This window comes from Nycticebus coucang, chromosome 19 (genome assembly GCF_027406575.1).
Source record: "Nycticebus coucang isolate mNycCou1 chromosome 19, mNycCou1.pri, whole genome shotgun sequence".
In the NCBI taxonomy this organism is placed as follows: domain Eukaryota; kingdom Metazoa; phylum Chordata; class Mammalia; order Primates; family Lorisidae; genus Nycticebus; species Nycticebus coucang.
Window position 1 is genome coordinate 68,123,310 of NC_069798.1, and position 25,098 is coordinate 68,148,407.

Here is a 25,098-nt window from a genome sequence, read left to right on the forward strand (position 1 = left end):
GTGGGGTGCAGGCTGTCAGTTTTGCCTTTTCTTTGACCACTGCCTGGTTGCTTTCCTTATTAAAAGAAAATTGCCTGCCTTGATCAGCCACCCCTCTTTGAATGCTTTCATGTGTATGAAAGTCACATGCTTGTAATTTATTTAACCTTTAAATAAAGTTTCACCCAGAGTAACTTGTAACTGAACTCTTCAACTAAACTGCAGAACCTTAACACCACTGCTGCTATTATTATTATTAGTGTTTAGATGACCAAGTATTGAATTGTTTATTTTTAGCAATTTCATAATATTTATACAGATACGATTTACTCATGAATGTTTTTCTGTTAACATTTTTATTGCTGCCAAAATAAGTTTTAAGCCATGTTTTCAGGCTCATCAAAATGCGCTGGTGTGTTAACTCTGAGCATTTTATTTTGGAGACCATGGTTTAGAGAGGAAGGCTGTTAATTAGTGGCAGATAACTCTGTAAGCATCCTTTCAGCTCACTGCTGTGATTTACAGGTTTCATATGACTATGGTGAGTCATTGGCATTTCATTCTTTTTGTGGAATATTACAAAAATGTGTATTAAAACATGGCAGCTTAAAAATAATACAGAAATGTTTTATGTGATTGTGCTTCATATTTAATTTTATAAATAAAACCATTAGCTTAATATAAGAAACCATTGTTTTTCCAAATTATTTTGGAGGTCATTCTGCAAATACAGACTGAAATGTGGTTCTCCCTTCAAAATGTGCCTTAGGAAGAACCACTTTCCCCACTCATTAGGGTCACCACATTTTATATGGCCTGGAATTCTGAGAGTGAAAAACCTGATTGGACCCTCCAGCACTTGCTCTGATATTAATCAGCCTCCTGTACAAGACAGAAAACCTGATAGTCCGAAATTGCACTTTAAGCTAAGACAGACTGTCAGTCTTTAGGAATGGTGGGAATGGCCTATTTATGTAATCAGATACTAAACCTAGGAGGAAGCTGTCAGGCACATTCTTGTCATGTAAGCAGCAGGCAAACTGTGCTTTATCTGACAGACAGAGTGTAAATCTGTCCACGCAAAAATCCAAATGTTTAGTTTGCTTCTAGTCACTGTAATAATCTGCTTATTTTTGTCTGCTACAGCAATGACATCACTTAGCAGAATGTGCTGCGGACAGAGGCCCAGATACGGCTGTGTTAGTGGCAGTCATTCAATCCTTGATTGGCAAGGAGATAAATAGGAATTTACTCCAGGTCTGCTTTCAGCTAAAAGAATAGACAACATGCTCTGGACCGGAATAACTTTATTTAGCTTGGCTATTTTATGTCTTCAGAAAATGGATAGAATACATCATGTCTAATTATAGCTTCTAGGTGTAAGTACCCTACCATATCAATAACTATTGAATCACTGTATCCAAAGGGAATCTTCTCTGATTAGTTAAAATGTTTCTATTTGGGGTGTGTGTGTGTGTGTGTGTGTACATATATGTATACACATATATAGTTTCATTGACTCATAGTTAATTGATGTATTCAATGCCCTTTCATTTTATTTTAAAAATATTTTTATTATTTGCTTATTATGAATGATAGTGACTTCATGAATATGGATATTTAACTAAAATCTTTAAATCAAATCCTGTTATTGAGGGTATTTTCTATATATGAGTTTAGTGAGAATAGACCATTTTCCCATCATTTAAAGATGTGTATTTTATTAGATATTGATTGTGGACAGTGTTTTCTTTGAAACTTCCTCTCTGAATAAGCAATATAATTTTATAAATTTCTTTAAAATTTTGGTAAGATTATGTAATGTTTTTATTACACTCTTTCTTTTGGCTTTTACAAAAAAAAAAAAATTGTAAGTGTAAGGAATGATTGGAAACAGAATTACTTATTCTAAGCAAGGAGGAAAACCTTGCCCTGGTCCCTCACAGTTCTTAGGATCAGGGACTCCGTAGAACGCACCCCTGGGCTCTCTCCAGAATCCGGCTGCAAGTCGGATGAAGTGAGCATGGCAGGTGCAGTTACATGGGCCTCCAGATCCTATCTTGCTTCTTGCTCAGGTACCAGTGGCCAGATGTGTTTGGAAGGAGCCAAATTTTTTCAAAGAATTTTAACAACAGTGATACTAGAGAAAAAAATACGTGAACTGTGCACATGTGAAACACTGACGTTAACCTCGTGGAATAAATATATTAGACATTTGCGCTGTTTTTGTTGTAAAGTTGTAGCCATCTTCATTTTGTTAGTCTGAGGACTAAAGTACACAGTGCATTTTTGTAGCACTTTATTGAAATTATTTATTACTTTAGTATATGACAGTAGCTTCACATAATTAGTCAGATCACAATTGGTGTTTTCACTAGTCAACTTCAAACTGTGCGGATTTTTCAGCTCTTCGCACATATACCCTACGGGTTGGTCATTGAGTTATAAAGTGTTTCTTCTGTAGCTTTCTCCTCTGCCGTCAGCTCTGTTCTCCACGTTAATCCCTGGTCAGATTCATGCTAACTTAAGCGAAAGTTGAAATTCAGTCAAAGGGTTTGTTTATTTTATAGTAGTTAAAATGGGCTGATACTTTTGCTTCTGTCCTCTGCAGAGGATTTCCCTAACTGTCTCTCCCCTGGGCTTTTATTCCAGGCACTTGACACCTTTGTCTCTGCCGCACCATCTTCTCTGGTGTTCTGGTTGCGTATTATTTTTGAAGAATAATAGACAATCAGTATAACCTTATTTATAATGTACAACATTGGCAATATTTGGAGATGTATAGCCCAGATTTGTGATTATTCCGTGAGGGGGCGTGTAGGAATGAAGACACGTGTCTCTCCCACCTCTTACACCTTTGGTGGTTAGATCTTCAATTTTTTGAATGTCATGTGAATTCCAGGGGAATGTTTTATCTTCTGGTTATGTAAGTTTCCACTTACTTGTGTAATTACTGGTCTAGACTTTATGATAAAAAGAAATCAAAACCATTCAACTCTATCCTGCTACTGTCTTTTTACCATAGATTTTTTTAGACTGAAAGGAATTAAAGCCCAACCAGTTATTTTGCCAAAGGTAATAACAACTCTCTTGTTATGTTTTCCGTTCTAGTCTTACGATTTCAGTTGAGAATTTTCACTTGGATAATTGAGCAGTTACTATCTGTGAACATCATAGCAGTGAATTTGGGTGTTGGCTACAGATGCATCCTCTGTTCCTTCACTGTTGTCACTTCGTCACCTTCCCATACCTGTACTTGTGGTTTTGTAGTATTATAAAGTTATGCCTAAAATATATGAATATTACTTTTTTGGTTTTAGTTTTTGTCTTAGACAAGATTAAGAATAAACAGTTATTGAAACCTCTGTCTGCTAGAAGTCAGGTCTCTGTTCTAGGGAAAATCAAGTATTATTTAGACTGCACATAGACCCCCTCGAATAGAAAAATAGGCCAGAAAATTTGACTGAATCAGAAAATTTCACCAATTGTGGTGGTTGGTTGGGCCCAGCAGGTAGTTGGATTAACGGTTCCCTGGGCCCCCGTTCCCCCTTCTATGCAGGCCTTCGGCTGCTCTTCTTCACAAGTTTGGGCTGCCTCTTATCCTAGGGCTGGAGGAAGTATCAAGTTAGTGGGAATTAGAATTGGAGCGTTTGTTGTTGGGTCATAGTTTGCAGATAATGTACCCTGACTCACCTGACACGGGTCGACATTGAGGCTGAACAAAGCGGCACTCTGCTAGTGTCGCACAGCTGAGCTGATGTCAGACGGGGTGTCCCTTGTATTGCCGTGGTGTGGCCTCATTTGTGAAGTCAGGTTTTGAGTTTTAAATGTCATTAGGGACATCATTTATCAGAACCGTCTCCTCGTGTTTTCTTTCTTTCTTTCTTTTTTTGAGACCAAGTCTCACTTTGTCACATAGGCCAGAGTCCTATTGCATTAGCCTAGCTCACAGCACCCTCAAACTCTCGGGCTCAGGTGACCCTTCCACCGCAGCCTCCTGAAGAGCTGAAACTACAGGTCCATACCATGATGCATAGCTGATTTTTTCACTTTTAGTGGAGATGGTATTTCACTCTTGTTATGACTGATCTGGAACTCCTGAGCTCAATGGATCCTCTTGCCTGGGCCTACCAACGTGCTGGGATTACAGGCAGGAGACACTACACCAGGCCATTTCTCATCATGGTTTAAGACTTGGGTAAACTTCAGTTGTGCAGAATTATTAAGCTTTATGAACATTTTTTAATCCATGTTAAAAATTTCCTGACCTTATTATCGGATGGGCACTGTGAAAGATATTTAAAAAATTGAAAGGCAATATAAATTTTCTTGAATTATTAGAAACTTTTAGGGAATGTACATATATGAAGGTAGAAGATAATTCAGAAGCTGCCATGTGTGAGTTGTATATTATGAGTGGTAAATAAACTCATAACATGAAGATCCTTGGGTCAGGCAGAGAATAAAATGAAATATAAAACAAAGATAGGGCATTAGTGAAAGCTGGTGTTGTCTCCAAAGGTTGCTGTTAACCTTTTTATTCTTGAGCACCTAAAACCACATCTCTAAAATTGTGATTAAGTCATTATTCCTGGCCAACAGGAGATTCTTTAATTGTGGTGAACAGTATCTGTGATTTGTTGCCAGCCTCACGCTAAGAGGAGGGAGTGTACAGGGTCCCTGTCCTCGGAGAACGGTGAACTCTCGCTCGCTGCAGTCTTTGCCCAGATGCTGTGCTCACCTAGGACTCTGCGTGGGCAGTCGGCCTTGACCAGTACTTAGTCAGACTGACCCTGGGTAGCTTTCACCACTATTCTTTCTTCATGTGGAAAGAATTGTTATTACCTTAAGTAAAGTAATTTCTTGCACTGTAATTCATTTCAGTCAGAAAAATCTTTAATAAAAAGGTAGTAGCTATCAAGAGGTGGTTTCTTGTCCTGTTGCTGTGAAGTTTAAACTAGCAAGCTGTTTGACTTTCATTTGTATTCATTCTTAGCCCATAATTGAAAAAGTCTTTTTTGTTGTTAACCTCTTCTTGAGAGCTTCAGTTAATTCTGTGTTTTATCCTCCCTAATGCTATACTTATACTTAATATAAATATATTTTATCATCTACATCCTTTGATATGTTTTACTTATGTACTTAATTATATTAGAAATTTAATGTTTCGAATGCTGGAAGGTATATAATAAATGATAATGTTATTCCTCATCGTCTTTTGAGGTAGTGAAGATTTGAAAAATTAGTATTAATGATCTATATACAGTTTTCATAGGTGTCTATCTAAATGTATCTTTTCAAAATAATTTGGAATATATGAGAATTAGCTGAAATCTGCTGATCTATTTTATGAAAATAGGAATCCATAGCTGCGCACAATTTTTAAATTAAATAATGTTTTTCATTGAGAAGGTGCTAAATTAAAATTAATTGCTTTGTCCTTTATGTAAGAGTTTCTGTTTTCATCCAAATACACTTCATATGTATGAGTTCTCCAATATTATTGTGGTTCATGGTCAGTGATCTTATACCCACTGCACGATGGAGGCACTTGCAATCAGAAAGTAACGAACTTGCTCTTATTTTACTAACTACTCTCATTTGGATCACGATAACTTTAAAATCTAAACACTTGTTTATATGTTAGTCCCATTTTCGTATTTTCCCTTAAACTTATGATTTAGAAAGGAGCAAATCAAGTCTGTACAGCATGATCTTTCAATGCGTCTGCTTGTCCAAATATTATGATTTAACACAGCTATGATCTACGTCAGGTTCTACATGTCTACATTGAATTAGTCTACTGAGCTGAAATCGCATCTTGGTGATGCTCCAGTGCACAAGAACCCCGAGACATTTACTCTAGAAGTGTACTGTAACTGCTGCTCTTTGGTCTCAGGTCTCAGAAAGGGTCAGTTTTGTTCTGAACTCTGAGATTATGGGGCAATACATCTCAACCCTTCTAGCTAATCTTACCTTGAGCTCAAATGGTTCCTTAGATCATCCTGACACACTAGAAGGCCAAGATGATGACAAAGTCCCAGACGGTGAAATGCCCAAGTGTGGGAAGCTGCCCTTCCCAGCTCCACCAGACCACACAGTCACCATCAGTGGGGACAGCCCCTTCTGAATCTGGCAAATATATTTGAATTTCTAGAAATTCAGTATCCATAACATACATAAGGAGTACATTTGACAGTATATGAAGATCATAGGCCTATAGAACACTTCCCAGTATTTGAAGAATATTTTTTAGGAGAAATATATATATATATAATTTTTTAATATTATTCATTGAAGGTGAATTTAAACTTTCTTGGTAGAAACATTATTTTATTCATTGAAATTTAATTTAAATCAAGTCATGTAGTATGTGCTCGTAGTCTCAGCTGTTTGGGAGTCTGAGGTGAGAGGATTGCTTCAGACCAAGAGCCTGGACGTCATAGGAAACCCTATCCCAAAAAAATAAACAACAGAAAGGAAATTTCACGTGCTATAATTTGAAGATTTCACAAAGTAACACTTTGGATACGTAATGATGCTTACTGTCCTGTAACTAATGCCAATATCAGAGAGTGGGGTTATAGTATCAACACATTTAAATCTCATGCATTATGGTTTTAATTCAAATACTGCTTATGATCAAAATATTGTCTTTGGCTTATTAATGTTTTTCAGAAAACTACCTCTTTTAAAGTATATGATTTTTTTTTTTTTTTCTGGAGAGTTGGACATGGCTGAGGTTGCTGTTAAGCAATAATTATGGATTTCTTCTCATTGCTGTTTTAAACAGTTGTGAAATATTAATTCACCAGTGAGCTAGGCTATGATGCTGAATGATGTTGGTTTATCCCCGGTGTTGTAGAAAAACTGACTTGAATGCATAAAATTCAAGGAACAAAAATTACATTGTGCTCTCGAGGGTAGGGGACTCTTCATGCCGGGCGCTTGCTCGTTCCTCTCTTTTCACCACTGTGAATATCTGATGTCAGGTGTTACTTATAACTTGTGGCATATGAGGGATTGAGCAATATTGTTCCTGGAAAACCAGATCTGTCCAGGAAAAGGGGATTGGAATCATCTCTTCTTTGGAGATCAATGGTGTTTTTTTAAAATAATGCATTAAATGTGTATTTTATTGGTAAAATTTTATACAGTAATATCATTGAAACATTTTCTTGACATACTATTATAACACCCTATTATAAAGTATTTAGTATAACTTTATATTCTATACAAATCATAGTTGAGGTATGATACCTTGTCTGAATTGGAATAGGTTTTGTTCATATATTCCAGTTCTATTTAATATATTAAAATGTAAAAGATAATCACGTAACTAGAGTTTTTTTTTTTTTAATTTGTGCTTTTTACCTTTTTATAAACCTGTATTTGATCTTATTGGCAAAATCCATCTTTGTTATATTTGTTAATTCATTCTGGCCATCTTAAAATAGTATCATCTTAAAAGTTAGTAAAACGTTTTCCATTGATATGCAATTGAAATGGTCAGAGGTTATCAGGTCTCTGAAATAACATTTTAATTCTATGTATAGGTATTCAGCTGAAGCATAGACATCTTGCTATAGCTAACATGCTATTTGGTATATTACTTTGCCAAATGTGAAAATAATTTCATTAAAAATCTCAGATGAGGGCATTATTATCAGAGATTTTTTTCCTAGACATTGGGTATTTGTGGACTGTATACAATATGCACTCAGTTTGATCGTGGACACCTGTGAAGGACAATGCCACAGTTCGCTGCTTGGGGAAGTATAATCAAATAATTGTGCCAAGCAAGCAGTGAAGAGAAAGAGGAAAGAAACAACAACAAAAGGAAGAAATGAGCAAGAGATTACTGGTTCCTTCTACCGTCTTATCAAAGCCAAACTTCTTTGGTCATCAAGACAAATTTTAAACTGTGGCGCTTTATCTCTCCATTCAGGTGGGGAGCTCCCTGCTCAGGGGCACCGCCTGCTGCTCCTCCCTTCCCAGCTCTGCGTCTCAGTAGCTGCTGCCTCCTGCCCCTGTCCCTGCAGACCTCTCTGAAACGCCGTGTTAACCATGAAGTCTTCTTTACCTAGTGCAGTCTATGGTCATTGATACGTTTCCTGAGCATCTTTTGAAACTTTTTTTTACAAAGTTGCAAATAACATGGTGTTCTTGTGTTTGATTACTTCACTGACATTATTGTTCACCATTGAGTCATAGTCTACTTTGGGGCGGGGGTGGGGGGTCGGGGGGGGGGGGAAGCTGTCTTTCATCTACAAGTCTGTACATAGCTTGGATCATTGCTAGACACTCAGTCCCAATGCATAATTTTTATTGGTTGATTGCTATAAAATTAGCTGATCTATACTAATTCAAAGATTATGAGAATTGTGTTGTGAACGTCCAAAGTTTAAAAATTAGTTAAGGTATTTGGGATGATAGTATAAGTAGGAATTGAAATGCATTTTTCCATCTTAGCTCAAAATATGTATGTCAATAAGAACAATAATTTAAAAGAGTTTCTTTTTTTATGTTCTTTAAACAGTAATATTAGTCCCATATTAGTAACTACTATTTTAACCTTCCATCCATAAATTCAGTGGTTTTTTTTTACCTAACCTGCAGCAATAAAATTTCATTTAGTTCAAACTAGAAAACTATAGCAATTTAATATATGTCTTGTTCTCCAGGACTTGACTTCTGTGGTTAGTTAAAATTGTTTCAACTTTCCAAGCCCGCCAGCCCTTTCGATACAGTTGAAAGGGGGTAGTTTTGAAAAGGACAAGGCAGCCGCTGACTGGGAATGGGTCTCATATGCAGTATAATTCCTTCCACCTGTTCTTCTCAGGTTGGCAGTTTTAAAGTCTTGCAAGAAACACGATCAATTTCAGAATCAAACCAACTTCCTAAACCCTGAGAAAGAGGTTTAGTCAACCTTTGTTTGCCAGCAGCATTAGATTTGAGTGCTTTTACCTGTATAGATGGGGGTGTTTGGGGAGACAGAGGTGGGGAATTGACTTGTCAGCTAAACCCAAGGTTGGCAAACTAAGTTTTTTTGTTTGTTTGTTTGTTTGTTTTAATAAAGTTTTATTGTAACATAGCCACATTCATTTGTTTACATATTATCTGTTCCTGCTTTTGTAGAGTTGAATAGTTGTGTCACAGACATTATGGCCCCGAAAGTTGAAAATATTGACAATCTGGCTTCTTATGCAGTCTCCTAACCTTACTTCATCTTAGATGGTATTGTGCTGATGAGTATTGGATACAAAACATGTGGTGTTATAGGGAAAATTCCAGCTAAACTTAATACGATGGTTTTGCTTAGGCCAGAGATTATGGTCTCTTTGACAAAGAAAAATTATACAGCAATGAGATTTTGAAAGATGAATTTAAATCTTTGAGGGCACAGCAATTGTAATTCTTGAATGATTTTCTTTAGAATGAGTCATTCTTTTGGTTCTTAGTAGACTGAGGCAACCTGGGGTTAATATTCTGCTTAATGGTCCTCCCAGAAGTTATTTTGACAAAACCTTTTCAACCCTTGAATTGAATTGAAAGGGCCAGAAAAATATGTTTCACAGCTTTTAGAACCTGAGTGATATGTTAAGAGGTTTAAAAATGACAGGCTTCGGCATGAGTGAGGTTAAATTTCTTTTCCAACTAGTTAATGAGGATCTAGCCTGTTAATTAGGCTAATTATCACCTGTTCAGGGCAAAAATGCACTCAAGACTCTTGGCTTAAGTAGCTGGCTCCCTTGTGAACTATGTAAAAGCCCTCAAGGGAGGTTTTCCTGCTTTCATCTGGAAGCCATACTGGAGCCTTCAGAGTTGAATTTAGTAAGTGAAACCTTTCTAATCTTAGGTCTTTGTGGCTTCATAATGTAGGTTATGCTTGCACTTTACCTATAATCTGAAACAGGCAACTCTCAAAGTGGAGCCTAATTTAAATAATCCAGATATTTGTATTATCATGACATACTTTTGGTTCCAGGATATAGCTTTGCTAATTGAGACAGAGTTTTTATTTTATCTTTGTGTGTACACACACACACACACACAAAATATGCAGAAGGAGGTGGTCAAAGATGATCTTACTGTCTTAAAACAGTTTTGGCTATCAGTGTAGCTTTTTAATTATTCAATTTTGAGATAATAGTGTGAGATTTTTATGTTCCCTGCCATTTATAAAATTTGAAATTTTACAAAAATAAGATGATGAACATGATTACTGTGGAATAATGATATCAGAATATTTACTGTGCTTTTAGTGTCTGTTTGCATAAAAAGGACTTTTAAGTCTAAAAGCTATATTGTATATTTTTACTTGGATGTTTCCTGGGCCCAAAATAATATCAACATCTCATAGTTACGGTGTTTAGAAATTCAAGATTTCCTGAGTTTCTTGATTTTGCTTAGCTCTCCTTTGGGGCACTTTTCATCATAAAATGCTGGTGTGAATTAATTGAGCATTGTATTGTAGATGCTCTTCAGTATTTGTCTTCAAATGCATTTTTATGTACCGTTTTGGTCAAGAAATGATTATTTTTCAGTTATATTTGTAGCACTGTAGAAATTCATATAGTAACCCTACCAAGGACTGCATCATTTTCATTTGAGGTCTTAATGTATTACATAATTATTAAATTATAATCATTAAAGAAGGAGGCTTTTATTCCAAAGAAACTGCCAGTACATTGGTACTATTTGACTAATTTAGAAGTTGTTGAAACCGTCATTATTACATTGGACTATTTTTCCAGAAATCACATTGTACATTGCATTCTTTCCACAGTTCTATATGTATTGTTTGTTTAAAATGACAATCAACACCTGTCAACAAAGGTTTTTTTGCTTTTTTACATTTCAGATTAATATGAGGGCACAAATAATTAGGTTACAGTGTTTGTGTTTATTGGGCTAAGTCCCTGTTGTAGGTGTGCCCTGCACCCAGGTATTTGTCACGTACCCTTATTTTGTGCCCATTTGGTGGGAGCACACCAATCCTCCTCTCTCCTCTCCTATGTCCCCCTATCCCCTGTTTGAATTAAATTGAGTTTTTGTCTTGTGTGGATGTGTATTAGTTCGTCTGGTGGCTTCATATTAGTATTGAGTACACCGGATACCTGCTTTTCCATTCTCATATTACTTTACTAAAGAGAACATTCTCCAACTCTATCCAGGTTAATACAAAAGATGTAAAGTCTCCATCTTTTTATGGCTGAATAGTATTCCATGGTATGCCACAGTTTATTAATCCATTCCTGGGTTGATGGCAGTGGGGTTGTTTTCACTTCTTAGCAATCATAAATTGAGCTGCAATAAACAATCTAGTGCAAATGTCCTTATGATAAAATGATTTTTTTTTTTTTTAACTTGTGGGTAGATGCCTGGTAATGGGATTGCAGGATTAAATGGATGGTCTATTTCGAGTTCTTTGAGGAGTCTCCATACTTATTTGCAAAGAGGCTATATTAGTTTTCAGTCCCACTGGCAGAGTAAAAGTGTTCCCTTAGTGATGTTTTTTACCGTCAGTTTAGTTTTACAATAATAACCTTTATATGCCAGTTAACATCTTTCTGCCACAATTTTGAAAGATAATGATGCATGATTCTTTAAATATTTGGATAAACTTCACCTTTTTTTATTTATTATTTATCAAAATCTTACTTGTAGCTCATTGGTGTGCTTTTTGCAGATGTAAGTTTATATGGTTTATTGAATTGACGAAGAGGGTCTAAGGAAGAAAAGACCAAATGGTGAGAGAACTGGGGCCCTGTACGGCCTGAACAACCCCCCTGTTGCTGTGACACCCATCCCTCCCATTCTGATTCTGACATGTGGTGAGATTAAGGAAGGAACAAAACTCAGCCATCCATTCAGTTCATGCAGTTGGTCTGAAATTATTCATAGAACACCCTGGGCACCAGCCACTTTTCTGAGCCTTGCAGAAATAAGGGCAAACCAAATACCATCGTCTTCTTCCATGTGCTTGGTTAGTTGCTTCTTCAGACTGTAATCTTTCCATGAGTGCCAGTTACACGTCTTTGTACATCCTTCAGCTGATCTGCTGTACCACTCTCTTCACTAGTGTATGTTTGCCAAAAAGACCTCTTTTTAATATACTGCAAATTTAGTTAAGCAAGAAATCTCTCATGGAAGAGCACTGTTTGGAGATAGGAAAGCATTGGTACCATCTTTCTGGCCTGCTGTAAGTCACGGGCTCTGCCTTGCCCCGGTAACTGGAGCATATGCACTGCCAAGTGGCAAGGCGCTGCCCTGCACCTTTGCCCCGTTTCTCTGACCCTCCTGTGTCTCCCACCCCTGACATCCTCCCTGCCTGCTCTGCACTCCCATCCTCACCTGTCTTTCAATGTCCGCGTTACATGCTGATCTGGGATGCCTTCTCTCGTCTGCACCACCACAGTAATTACTTTTCTTTTAAATTTATGATGATATTTTGCATTTTCATTTTGGTATTGAGTTTATTTTTGTGAATGATTTTTTCTCATTTAGTTGCCTGCAGTTTCCTTGAAAATAAATCTGACACCTTTTCCTTTGATTTCGCTGTTCTATCTAGAACAATGTTTTGGGATAGTGGACCTTAGGGATTCCTACGTTCCCTAACTTCTTGGGACCACATGCAAGATAACCCCCATGTTAAGCTCCAGTTCTGTCCTGGAGACCCTCACAGTGGACTTTCTGAGGGTCCCAGTGTGGCGCAGGACACCTTGTGTGATGACGGGCACTTCACTGACTTATGTGAAGGCAAATATGTTAGAATATTTGAGACGTAGAATTTGTATAGTTTCAGGAAACACCCCATTGATGAGTATGTCTTAATCTTTGTAAGGACAGTTTACATAGGTAATATTTTCAGTTCTTTTCAAAGTACCATTGCAGGAACTTAATTGTTTTCATAAAGCAAATTGTAAAGCACATGAGGTTTTCTGAAGGTCAAGTGGTGGTTTTAGTTCTTCTGTTATCTGGCTTTTGTCATTTCACGACAGGCACTAAGCTTTGGTTTAACATTTTTATTACATACGAATAATAGAGTACATATATTGAGGTCTCATAGATGTAATTTTGTTAAATGTACATCATGGTAGATTTAAAAATGAGGGATTTATTTTGTCATTCATAAAGTTGTAATACAGTCTGGAGAAACTATTTGTTAAAAGATAGCATCTACTTAACCTCCTTATTTATTTCTTGTAGGAGAAGGTTAGATCCACAATAAATACATGAAGAAATAAGTAGATAGGGGAATTTATCTTAGAAATAAGATCCCTGTCATGGTTTTGAAATGTTAAATGCATGAAGACCCGTCAAAGAGATATACGGACATGATATTTTTTTATAGTGCATTTCGAAGTATTTAGTTGTATTTGTCATTCTCTAGTGCCAGCAAGCAGTGATCAAATGACATAGTAATTTCAAAGTCAGTGTGTATTAATGGATGTAAATATAGTATCTCTTTACATGTATTATATAAATAAATAAATTACTAATTTTAATATTGATGAAGCACTTAAGATACATGGAATTTCCTAAATATTTAATGGTTTTATTTCTATTTAAAAATCTAACTTTATAAACTATGAAGAATAAAAGAAGAAGGATTTTTATAAAGGCAGTTTTATAATTCAGTTCGTAGCAATTCAGGAAACTGAATTATTAATTTGTTACAGTAATTCACATTTGATTCAAAATAGGAAAGTTAATTATTTAGACCTTGGGAGTTTTTGTTAGCCCTTATGGGGTTAAGGAAATTTGTGAAATCATGGCTGAAGCCTCTGTGTGAAAGTACATACTCTTCATCTCCTTTTTTATATCATAAGTTACAACCCAGCTATTAGAATCCCATATTTTTAATTGTAGTGACTTCCTGAAAATGGAGCCCAGTTGATGTGGTCAGCCCAAGTCCACAGGCTCACAGTGCTTATCAGTTTAATGAAGTATTTTAATTTTGACTATTGGGTTTCAATTTGCTTTTCAATTTGACTGTTCATTGTTCTGAATTAATTAGCTGGACAATTTTTTATTAGTCACAGGGATTGCTGAACTCAATTGTATTAATAAAAGGTAAATTTTGGTGATGATGCCAGGAATGTGGTGGAGAGCAGCAGGAGGCCGCAGTGCTGACCGCCTTCTGTGGCTCCTGTCCCTCCTCTTGAAACTGCAAACTATGAAACTGAAAGATTTTCTTGTATTTTTTTTGTTCATAGAGGAAATCTTGAGGTTTATTTTTCATAAACAAATAGATTTTCTTCTTAAATCTGTAGTTAGGATCTGTTTTTTTTCTTATCAAAGGAAATGTTTCAACTTATTTGGTTCCCTAAAAAGATCCCTGGCTCAGGAGGCACCTTTGGGCCTTTCCTTTTCCTCCAGGAGCACATGGGTGCTCAGAGTGCGCTGCTCCTGCCGGGCAGGCAGCAGGGCCTGTCGGAGTGGTCCAGTATGGATAGCATTTCATTTAGCCTCTGCTCTGACAGCCCATGCCCTGGATAAGTGGTGTAGGCCTGTACAGGTGAAATCTATTCTCACTTTTGCCTCAGGGGTGACTGGACTGTAACAGAATTTTTCAAACCCGTTGGGCCCAACCGCAAAGCAGAGAATAAATGGCTGAAGTGCCAGGCCGCGACAGAAAAATCAATGCCTGGTTATACAGACATGACAGACCAGGCCTGCAGTTCTGCTCCCGGTGTCTGTGTGCGCCACACTGCAGGGCTGCGGCTCGCTCTGGCTGGGGCCTGTGGTGCTGGTGTGCAGGCCATGCTTACGTTGTTTTCTTTCTCCTTCATGCAGGAAATTTACATGCCACTTATGCGATAGAAGTTTCACAGAGAAGTGGGCCCTGAACAACCACATGAAACTCCACACAGGAGAAAAGCCATTTAAATGCACCTGGCCCACCTGCCACTACTCATTCCTCACAGCCTCTGCCATGAAAGACCACTACAGGACGCACACAGGTGCGCCACCTTCCCGCTGGGAGCCGGGGGCGGGGTGGACGTGTGCCTTAGTATCTCCGTGGTAGTTGATGGCAATGAGGCCCTCCAGCACGGTTTATTGTAAGGCTGTGGTAATTATATATTAAAAGATGTGGTCTCATTTTTGTTACCTTTCAGGGATAATCAGGATAATCTTAAAGTGACATTTTTATCTTTGTGCATGTGTGCAAATGTGTTTAAATGAAATAAATCCATATTTAGAAGCTCATTTATGTTTGTTTATATATTTGTGTGTATTTAAACACGTCTTTTTAGATATGATGTTTATAGAAGATTATTCGGAGAGATTAACTTTTAGAGGAGAACTGGTCTTAACATTTTGTTAGGTAGGCTATAAACTGAATTCCATAATATTTTTGAACCTTATTAAATCTTGGTTTTATGTACTACTTAAGAAAATTTAGACCAAAAAATTCAACTTCACATGCATTTCCCATTAAAACATTTAACTGTATAGAGTTCAAAGTAACTGATAGTAAAATAGTCCTGAGAATACTTCTGTCACAGGCACGGTACTGAAAACTCTCGATTTGGGCCTTCAGAGATGTGTTTTCATTAATACCCTGTTGTTATATTCTGTGTCTATGACTTGTTTTTATTGTCTTAGTGGGCCCCAAATTCCTTGCAAGCTCATACTTGAGTGTGTCCTTATATCATTGTATAGATGTGGGTTCATTGGTTTTTTTTTTGTTGTTGTTATTGTTTTTGTTTTTTTAAATCTTTCTTCTTTATACTTCTCCAAATGTATGTTTCAGGGAAAAGAATAATAAATTTTAATCAGCATTTCCAAATGTTCTTCTGATTGCCAAGAATCCTATATTATTGTTAGAAATTACAGGTTAAAAGTTCTTCTGAAGCAGTTTGTGGGAAGCCCAGGCCTCCTTAGCTTCCTTGACAAGGGTGTTGACGATTTAAGGTCTCCAGCCTGCCCTGAGAGATCACTTATATCGAACAGCAGATGAAAAGCCAGTGCAGATGTAATTTATCGTTGGCGTTTCCTTCTAAAGAATAATTGTGGAGACTTGGCTGGATCAATAATATGGATTTTTGTTGTTAGGTCTTGTAGTCTGCACCATAATGAGAGATGGGGACAGTGGCTGTTTTCTAATAGAAAATAAAGGATTAGTTTCCGTGTCTTTCTATATTTGAATGCAAAATGGCACACTTGAAACTAATTCAAGTTGTTACAAAAAGAAGTCCCTAGTTATAGCTCTGTTATCATATGAATATGGCATATTAAATTAACCCCCTCTATATTGTATGAAATATTACATTTAGCTTTTTCTCAAGAAATTTTTTTCAAAAAATACTGTTTGCCCACTGATCAACTGAGGCCCCCCCCCCAAAAAAGGCAAGTGAAAATTGAATTTAGAATGAAAAACAAATCAAGCCACCACCAAAGTAAGTATGACATGCAATACATTGGAGACCAACATCCTAAATAAAATGCTACACATGAAAAAAATCAAGGTCACTAATGTATCTAGAATCAAAACACATGGAAAATTAATAACTTTGTCTTTGTATCTCTAAATATCTTAAAATAGGAAGGGAATTTCCAGCCCATATATGTGTGTATATATGCTTCTCTGCATACCAAGAATAGAAATCTCAGGATTTTTCCATGCTTGCTAACATTTTATTATTTATTTATTTATTTATTTATTTATTTATTTATTTTTTTGAGACAGAGTCTCAAACTGTTGCCCTGGGTAGAGTGCCATGGCATCACAGCTCACAGCAACACAGCAGCTCTTGGGCTTAAGCGATTCTCTCACCTCAGCCTCCCAAGTAGCTGGGACTACAGGCTCCCGCAACAACGCCCAGCTATTTCTTTTTTTCTTTCTTTTTTTTTGTTTTTCTGGTTGCAATGGTTATTGGGTTTGAATCTGCCAGCCTCTGTGTATGTGCCCGGCACCCTATCCACTGAGCTGTGGGTGCCACCCACTGTGCTTGTTAATATTTTAATTGATATGAAAGATGGATGTCACAGAGCAGTTCATAAGTGATAAAAAGGAAGAATACTTTTCGTAAACCCAAAAGTCATTAAAATGCTCCATCCTCATTAAAAATGTTGCTACCTGGGTGATAGGGCCACAGTGTTCCCACATGCCACCAGATGCAGAATGGGTGCTGAGAGACACCGTCCCACCCCAGGAGGCCACACCCATAAAACTGAGATGGGGAACACCCTGGGCAGGACAGTTGTGGCTCAACACAGAATAATATGTTAATATTAGCGAGCAAATTATCTTTTAGGGTTAAAAGAAGTCTCCTTTCATTGTTATTTAATTGATAATACTTGTTAGAAAGTTTTATATTTCACATTGAATGAGTGATTATAATTAAACTTTATTTTTCAGAGTCCATCTACTCTCTTCTTTCTATATTGAAACCAAAGAAACCTAAATGATACTAAGGAAAAAGTTTAACTCAACAATAAGAAAATAGAAATAGTGAAAATATTTAAATTCGGCTTTATCTTTGTAAAATGAAAGTGGACATTTTAACACATCCTTTGGAAATAAGATTAAGCATGATTTGGTTAAAACTTTATATGTGTTCATTCAAATTAGAAAAACCAATAATGCTCTTAAGTAAAGGAAGATTTTTGATCATTAAAGTTATTCTACCTTCCTAAATTTGATTCATTATAATCTTTAGCAAGCAATTATAGTTTCTCCAACACCACAAGCTAAATTTCTATTATAGTATACTAGAACATTTTGGAAGAAGGCAGATTGACTCTGGAAAAACCCTTGAAAGACTTGTTGAATTGAATGTCTAAATATGCTAAGTAGATAAAGATAGATATAAATGATCGATTTTATTTCTGGAAAAATATTTTATAATTTCACGGAGTCTCTCCGAGGTTAGCATTTTTATTCTATTTTGCCCTTCTTTGTGAGTCTTACGGGATTAACTCCCTGGCTGGCCAGCTCTTACTGCCTAAATATGCTGCAGGAGAAAGATACATTGTATTTATAAACTGTAGGGCAAATGTTAGCGTGTGTAACAATGCTAAAAAAAAAAAAAATGTTATTTGTAACACTTTTAACAAATAGTAAGTCTACCAAATCCGTCTCTAAGTGTTGCAGAGATTTCCAGTCCAGAGGTATCATTAAAGATAAATATTATGCATTGTTTAGCAATTTCTCTAGCAATCCCTAGACTTCCTTTTTTATGCCATGAAAGTTTGAGAAACATAAACAGCTATTGGTACTGAGCAATGTCAATTTTATTGTTACTTGGGGTCTTTAGGATGATCAAGGAAACCATTTGATTCATTTTATTAAGAAGGAAGTTATTAAAGAAGACTCTGATATAATCAGGTAAAGCTTATTTGATATCCTTAAGATGTTAGAAAATTCAGAATGTTTTATTTAAGCAGAATAATATATACTGTATATTAACAATTCCAAGCAATCTTTACTCAGCTCAGAAAGGCCAGATGTATGGGAATTGTAAAAAATCAGGATATGCATAAAAACTGTTCAAGTGCATAAAGCAGCCCCATCTGGAAGACATCTACCAGAAATGAAGTTGTACAAAACCATTCCATTGATAATAAAGCTAATTTTTATGGCTCTGACAAGTATGTAATTATGTTCAGTGGTGCTTTTCAGATTTTATCACAGTCAATAAACCGCAGTGGTAATTTCATTCCCATTTGACATATTTACATGGAAACATTTGATTGGAGGAATTAGTAACCCTGAAAGCCTTGATAGATATGTTTTAATGATCTGTGACCTCTGCAGTCCCTCATCTGTTTATTGTTGCAACAGGCGAGAAGTCGTTTCTGTGTGACCTCTGCGGCTTCGCCGGCGGGACCCGGCACGCCCTCACCAAGCACCGCCGGCAGCACACAGGTCAGTACTAAGCCTTCCCGGTCCTTCTCTGCAGAGACAGAAGCAGGGCGTCCGACACCACAGCCATGATCCTTGACATCATTGATTGAATTTTTATAACATCTGTATACTTGAGGGTCTACAGAAAATTCTGGTTGAATAATGTAAAATTTTGAACTGTCTGTTTTTATGTATTTCAAAAGTGGACATATTGTATATTTCGGGACTTAGGTATCCTCAGGAAACTCACCTCGAATAGTTGAAAAACATTTTCACTTCCAAAGCCCAGATATAGGAGGCTATTTTCTCTGTAGTCAAGTCTCTGCCTTGGGCCTGTGGGTGGGAACTGGGGAGTCCAGTCTTCCTCTCAGTCATCCTGCCTACCCACCTATTACCTCATCCCCCACCTCCCTCCTCAGCTCACTATGTGCGTATCTCCCCCCTCCTTCCCTCCCGCCCATCAGCCCTTCTGAGATTACCTAGGATTACATAATTATGGACAATGAAGAGGATTTTTTTCCCCCTCCATCATATGTATTCTAGGTGATTGATCAAAGTACAATAAATCACATGATTAGGAACATCTAGGGATGAAAAGTGTTAAAAATTTATCAAATTTTATAACCTACTTAATCTAACTGCTTTTTTAAGTAATTATTTTCATAATTCTCATTTATGTATGCCTGGGACCGTGCTGCTTTGTGGCAGTTGTTTCCTGCAGTTATTAATAGAGGCACTTTTTAGTGTCAAATGTGTCCTAGTCAGATGATAGGTCACATGCTAAGAAAACTGGCAACTAAATGTTGTACTTTTTTTTGAGTCCTAGGACAATGTTTGAGTCTGGCCGTCATAGTCAAAATAGTATGAAACTAAGGTACATAAAATATATTACTTGTGCTACATTATGGGTCTTGTTGTGTGATATTTAACAAGTTACTTACATGTGACATCATTACCCAATGTGGTATTTGCAAGATCAGTGGAAGTTAATGCTAGCCATTCTTTTTAGATCTTGAGTGTATATGAATGAAATTTTCATAAGGGATAAGAGTTATTATTAAGTCAAAGGGAAACTTCCAATGTTGAGCATGATGTTGGAAATATAAAGTTAAAATTGAAAGCTTAAAATTGAATTTTAAGTTATAGAAGCCCCCTGTGCATATACTATTTTAATCTACTGACTTACGGATTCAGTGTAACAGATAATAGGAGGGGCCCAGTTGACGGCAGTTGTTCTGACCGCTATTGTGGAGAATTGGAAATATTATGTTAATGGTTCGTTTAGGGGAACTTTTTTAATGTTTTCAGCTTACTGGTGCTTGCGTTGTTACTATGTAATTGTCACTATAGCTCACTTTGTCCCAGCTGGTGAGGCCAGGGAGAGTGACACACTCCCTTTCTGTGTCATCTCTGCCAGTGGGTTGTCCCCTCTCCCCACATAGTGGGGCAGCCATGCTGTGAAAGTAGGCGTTCCAGGTGTTAGATCGATCAGGACGCCTGCATTGAGCTGGCACAACTTTATATTTTATGTCAGGTCCAGAGGCTCCTTATTACTTTGCTATTAACTTTATACTATATAGGACAATGTCTCACAGACAGAGGTATCTATCTTTTTGGCATTTATCTGCCTCTATGGCACAAATCAAACACGATTCTTTAATACCAAAGTTAGTTCTTAAGACTGTTTGCTTCAACCAAACAGCTTAGTACAATTCAGTCTGGGTACTTAGCTTTTATTCTGGATTTTAAATATTTAAGCAACACAGAACTTTTTTCCCCAAGGCCGGACTTGTATGGTGAGTTTGAAATCTGTATTTCTCTGCTGTGTTCCACTTTGACATGGTTTACCTTTTTAGCACAGAGTACCCACGCAGATTACAATCAACCTGGAAAGGGATGGGTATCAAAGTGTTCCAAATGGTGTAAATAATTGCCCGCTGCAATACAGACTGTCTAGGGGGCTGACACAAAATATCTTCCATTCTAAGATTTACTTTTATCACCTGTCAGAGACCCTTGATTCAAGGGCACAGGAGCAAATCCTCACATGTAGTTGAAGAGTCTTGGCCGGCTTAATAACCAACCGGCCCGCCCCAAGGAATGCGAAGTGTTTCCATGACACGTGGTCAGCCCGTCTGACAGATGGTTGACACACAAAAGGACACTGTACAATGTCGACAGCCATTCTGTGTTCCCTCTCTGTCCTTCTTTTACTCTTCTATCAGTGAAGTACGATATTCCTTAATGGTTATTATGGCCCAGATCGTTACTGGTAAAGGAAGCATGAAAAGCAATACAATTTAAACTAACATGTCTTGTGATATCGTGTAAGAGAATGATAGAAGGAAAAGAAATTTCACTTTTACTCTGATCTTTTAAATAGGTTATACATAGGAGGCTCAGTTCACTTATACCTTACGTTGTTTAGCAGTAGTAAATATCTTTCTCATAGATTCAGTCATCCTTCTGGCTTTGGGAAGCCAGATTCAGAAGCACTAATCCTAATATTCTCTAAACCTGTGTCCTTAACTGCTTGTATTCCTCCTTACGTAGCACTTGTCTCACTACAGACAATTAACACATGTCAGACATACTGAAATTTATCTTTCAAATTTGTAGGATTTTCTTTCAAACACTACCTGCCTAGGAGTTGGGTTTATAATTTTTATAATATAATGAGAGTAACAAACACAAACCTCCTATATTTCTGCAGTGTATTTTCCTGAAGAAATTACCTATAAATCATAAAGAAATTACCCATTTCATATTAGAGCAATAGTGTTAAACATGTAACAAAATCGATGAGTTAAAAATCAACTGTTAATTACATATTTGAATAAACTGTAGTTCATATAAATTAATGTGGTGTTCTTACTCTGTCTAGGGCCCAGACCTTTGCAGGCCTCCTTAACATTGCACTTTATGGAGAGTAATATTTTGTAACATTATGTTTGACCTTGGTAGTCTGTATATAATTCAGTATTTCACAATTTATAGTGTGGCCAAGGTAAACATGAAATGACAATTTTTAATTTTCCTTAATATTTAATATGACCTATAGATAATATAAGTGGCATTATTCTCTAAAAGTATTGTTCTTACTACATTAAAATTGTGATACTTAAAAATGCCACAATAGTACAAATGAAATAAGCTATATATATATTAAACATATTTTTGAAAGAGCTTATGTTAAACTACCAAACCAAGAATATTAAGTTTGGGATCTTTGATGACCTTTAGTTTATTTGATCAGTGTAGGCAATGGGGTCCATGGTGGTCCCTTTCACCTGCCTTCATATATTTGCCGAATCCATGAAGAATGGCTAGTTTTAAGGCATCGACTGAAGCTATTACAGTACATAAGGAAATAGTAAGTTATGATGCCAAAACATTTTCCAAACATTTAGTTTGATTAGAATAAGGAGAAATCAGAATGCATTTGTGAATTAGCATAATGGACAAAATGTTTAGGTTGCTTGACCACTTAGTATTTTTTTCTTTTTTTAAACAGGCTCTTGCTGTGTCATTTAGGCTAGAATGCAGTGGCACAAACTTAGCTCACTGCAACTTCAAAGTCTTGGGCTCAGGAATCCTCCTGCTTCAAACTCCCAAGTATCTGGGACTATGTGTGTGCTACCACACCTGGCTAATTTTTTTGCATATTTTGTAGGTACAGGGTTTTACTGTTTTGCTCAGGCTGGTCTCCAACTCTTGGCCGGGAGCAATCCTCCCACCTCAGCTTTCCCAAGTGCTGGCTGGGTCTATAGGCATAAGTCACCCTCACCAGCCAACTTGAACTCTTAAGGCTCTCCTAATCATGACAATATTCTATTTGCATAAAGATGGACAGATTAATTGAATAGAACAGAGTCCAAAAATAGACCTGTGCATATATTTGTCAATTGTTTTCAAACAAGAAACCATATTTTGATATAAATCTAAAAAAGGATATGCAAATCTCTCCTGTGGAAACTTGAAAACATTATTGAAGGAAATTAGGAAAGACCTGAATTGAGTGATGCATTATGTTCCTGGATCAGAAGACTTAACATTATTAGGGTTTCACTTCCGCCCACATTGAACAATCAGATCCCATCAGCCTGTTTTTTATGAAATTGATAGGTTGATTTTAAAATTTATGTGCAAATGCAAAGGTCTAAAACAGTCAAACAACACTGAGGAAAAAAAAGAGCAAATTTGGAGGACTTACAGTACTTTTCTTCAAGATTTATTATAAAGCCACGGTAACCAAAGCAATCTTGTATTGGCATCAAGATGGACAAATACATCAATGAAATAGAATAGTGATTAGAGAAATAGACCAGCATCTACTTAGTCAGTTTTTATCAAGGGAGAAAAAACAATTTAGTCCCTCCAAAATATACCGTTGAAAACGATTGGATAGTCATATGTCCCCTGTAAAAATGAATGTGATCCATACTTAATACCATATACAAAAATTAACTCAAAATGATCATAATCTAAATGTAAACTTTATAAAACTTCTAGTCAAAAATGGTGAAAAATCTTTGTGACATTGCATTATCAAAAATGTCTTTTGATATGACATCAATAGCTAGATCCACTGTGAAGCTAGTGAATGATGCCCCATGATCATATCAATGTACACAGCTATGATTTAATAAAAAAAATATATCTAGATCCATAAAAGTAACTTAAAAAATTATAAGATGAAGGCAGCGCCTGTGGCTCAAAGGAGTAGGGCACTGGCCCCATATGCCAGAGGTGGCGGGTTCAAACCCAGCCCTGGCCAAAAACTGCAAAAAAACCCCCCAAAATTATAAGACGAAAACTTCTTAAAGTAATATCTTCCCTTCAAAAGAAACTATGAAGAGAATGAAAGACTGTCACAGAGTGAGAGAAAGTAAGTCGGAACCGCAAGTCATGTGAAGGATGATGTATCCAGGAGATGTGATGAACTCTCCAAATGAAAATTGGAGAAAACAGGGTGGTGCCTGTGGCTCAGTAAGTAGGGTGCTGGCCCCATATACTGAGGGTGGTGAGTTCAAACCCAACCCTGGCCAAACTGCAACAATAAAAAAATTAAAAAAAAAAAAAAGCAAAAGAAAATTGGAGAAAACCAGTTAAAAAAGGGTCAAAAGTTGGGTGGCGCCTGTAGCTCAAAGGAGTAGGGCGCCTGCCCCATATGCCGGAGGTGGCAGGTTCAAACCCGGCCCTGGCCAAAAACTGCAAAAAGAAAAAAAAGTTTGGCCATATACTTCCTAGAAGAATGCACATGTGGAAAGTGAGCACATAGAAAGAACTTCAACGTTCCTGGAGAGGTACAGATTTAAAGCACCGTTTATATCCAGTTTCTGAGGATTTGGAGCAACTGGAACTTTCATATACAACTGACTAGAATGTTTAATAGTCAAAACACATTATGAAACAGTTTGGGAGTTCCTTAAAGGTGAAGTACATTCCCACTGTATTACGCAGGCATCCCCTCTGGGCGATGTTGTGCGTGTAGTGACTGCACGCAACGGTTCATGGCAGATTTATTTACTGTGCTAGCTATCGATGTCCTTGGATAAATGGATAAGCAAACTTGGTAAATTCGCACAATAGGATGCCATCAGCACTGATAACAAGTAATTATATTGGAGTGACCTGAGTGTGTCGTGAAACAGTTATGCCAAGAGGAAGCGGCCAGACCAAAGGGAGTGCATGCTGTGTTTGTCCATGTATATAAATATCTAGAAAATGCTTATTAACATATGGCAGCAGAAAGCATATGTGTGGTGGCTTGGAGATGGGATGGGGGTGCGCACGGGATGAGTGGGGTGGGGTACAAGGAACCCTTTGGGGGTTATGATTGTGTTCATTATCTTGATGGTGCTGATAGTTTCATCAATAGCAACATTTACCTAATGGCGTCTTATAAATATGGAAAGTTTTTGTGTGCGAGTTATACCTCATTGAATCTGTTTAAATGCTTTCTGCAATCTACTGCACGTGGGCTCTCTGGGCAGGCGTGTATCAGGTTTCTGCAGTCATTAGTGATACGTGTGATTTTGTCCAGACCAGCGCTTCCCTCTGTCCTTCTCCTTTCCTGTCAACTGCACTTGACCTTGGTGCGCAGTTCCACTGAGGTAAATGAACAAATGCAGTTCTTGTAATGTAGGAAACATTTTCAGATATGCTTATGTGTGGATGTTTATATGTTTCTATGATATAGAATATTCCTGTGTCAGAGTTGAAGAGATTGAGCTATTTTCCTTTAGTCTTACACAATA

The 25,098-nt window shown here is 37.0% G+C and overlaps 1 protein-coding gene across 3 annotated transcripts in view; it reads left to right on the forward strand.

Moving 5' to 3' along the window:
• ZNF407 (zinc finger protein 407) overlaps nt 1-25,098 on the forward strand; it is a 459,946-nt gene that overhangs the window by 248,465 nt on the left and 186,383 nt on the right. For all 3 annotated transcript variants that reach the window (XM_053571862.1, XM_053571865.1, XM_053571864.1), the window contains 2 exons: nt 14,782-14,948; nt 18,776-18,859. In XM_053571862.1, coding sequence (XP_053427837.1) covers nt 14,782-14,948; nt 18,776-18,859 — 251 coding nt within the window. The remainder of the gene's footprint in view (nt 1-14,781; nt 14,949-18,775; nt 18,860-25,098) is intronic.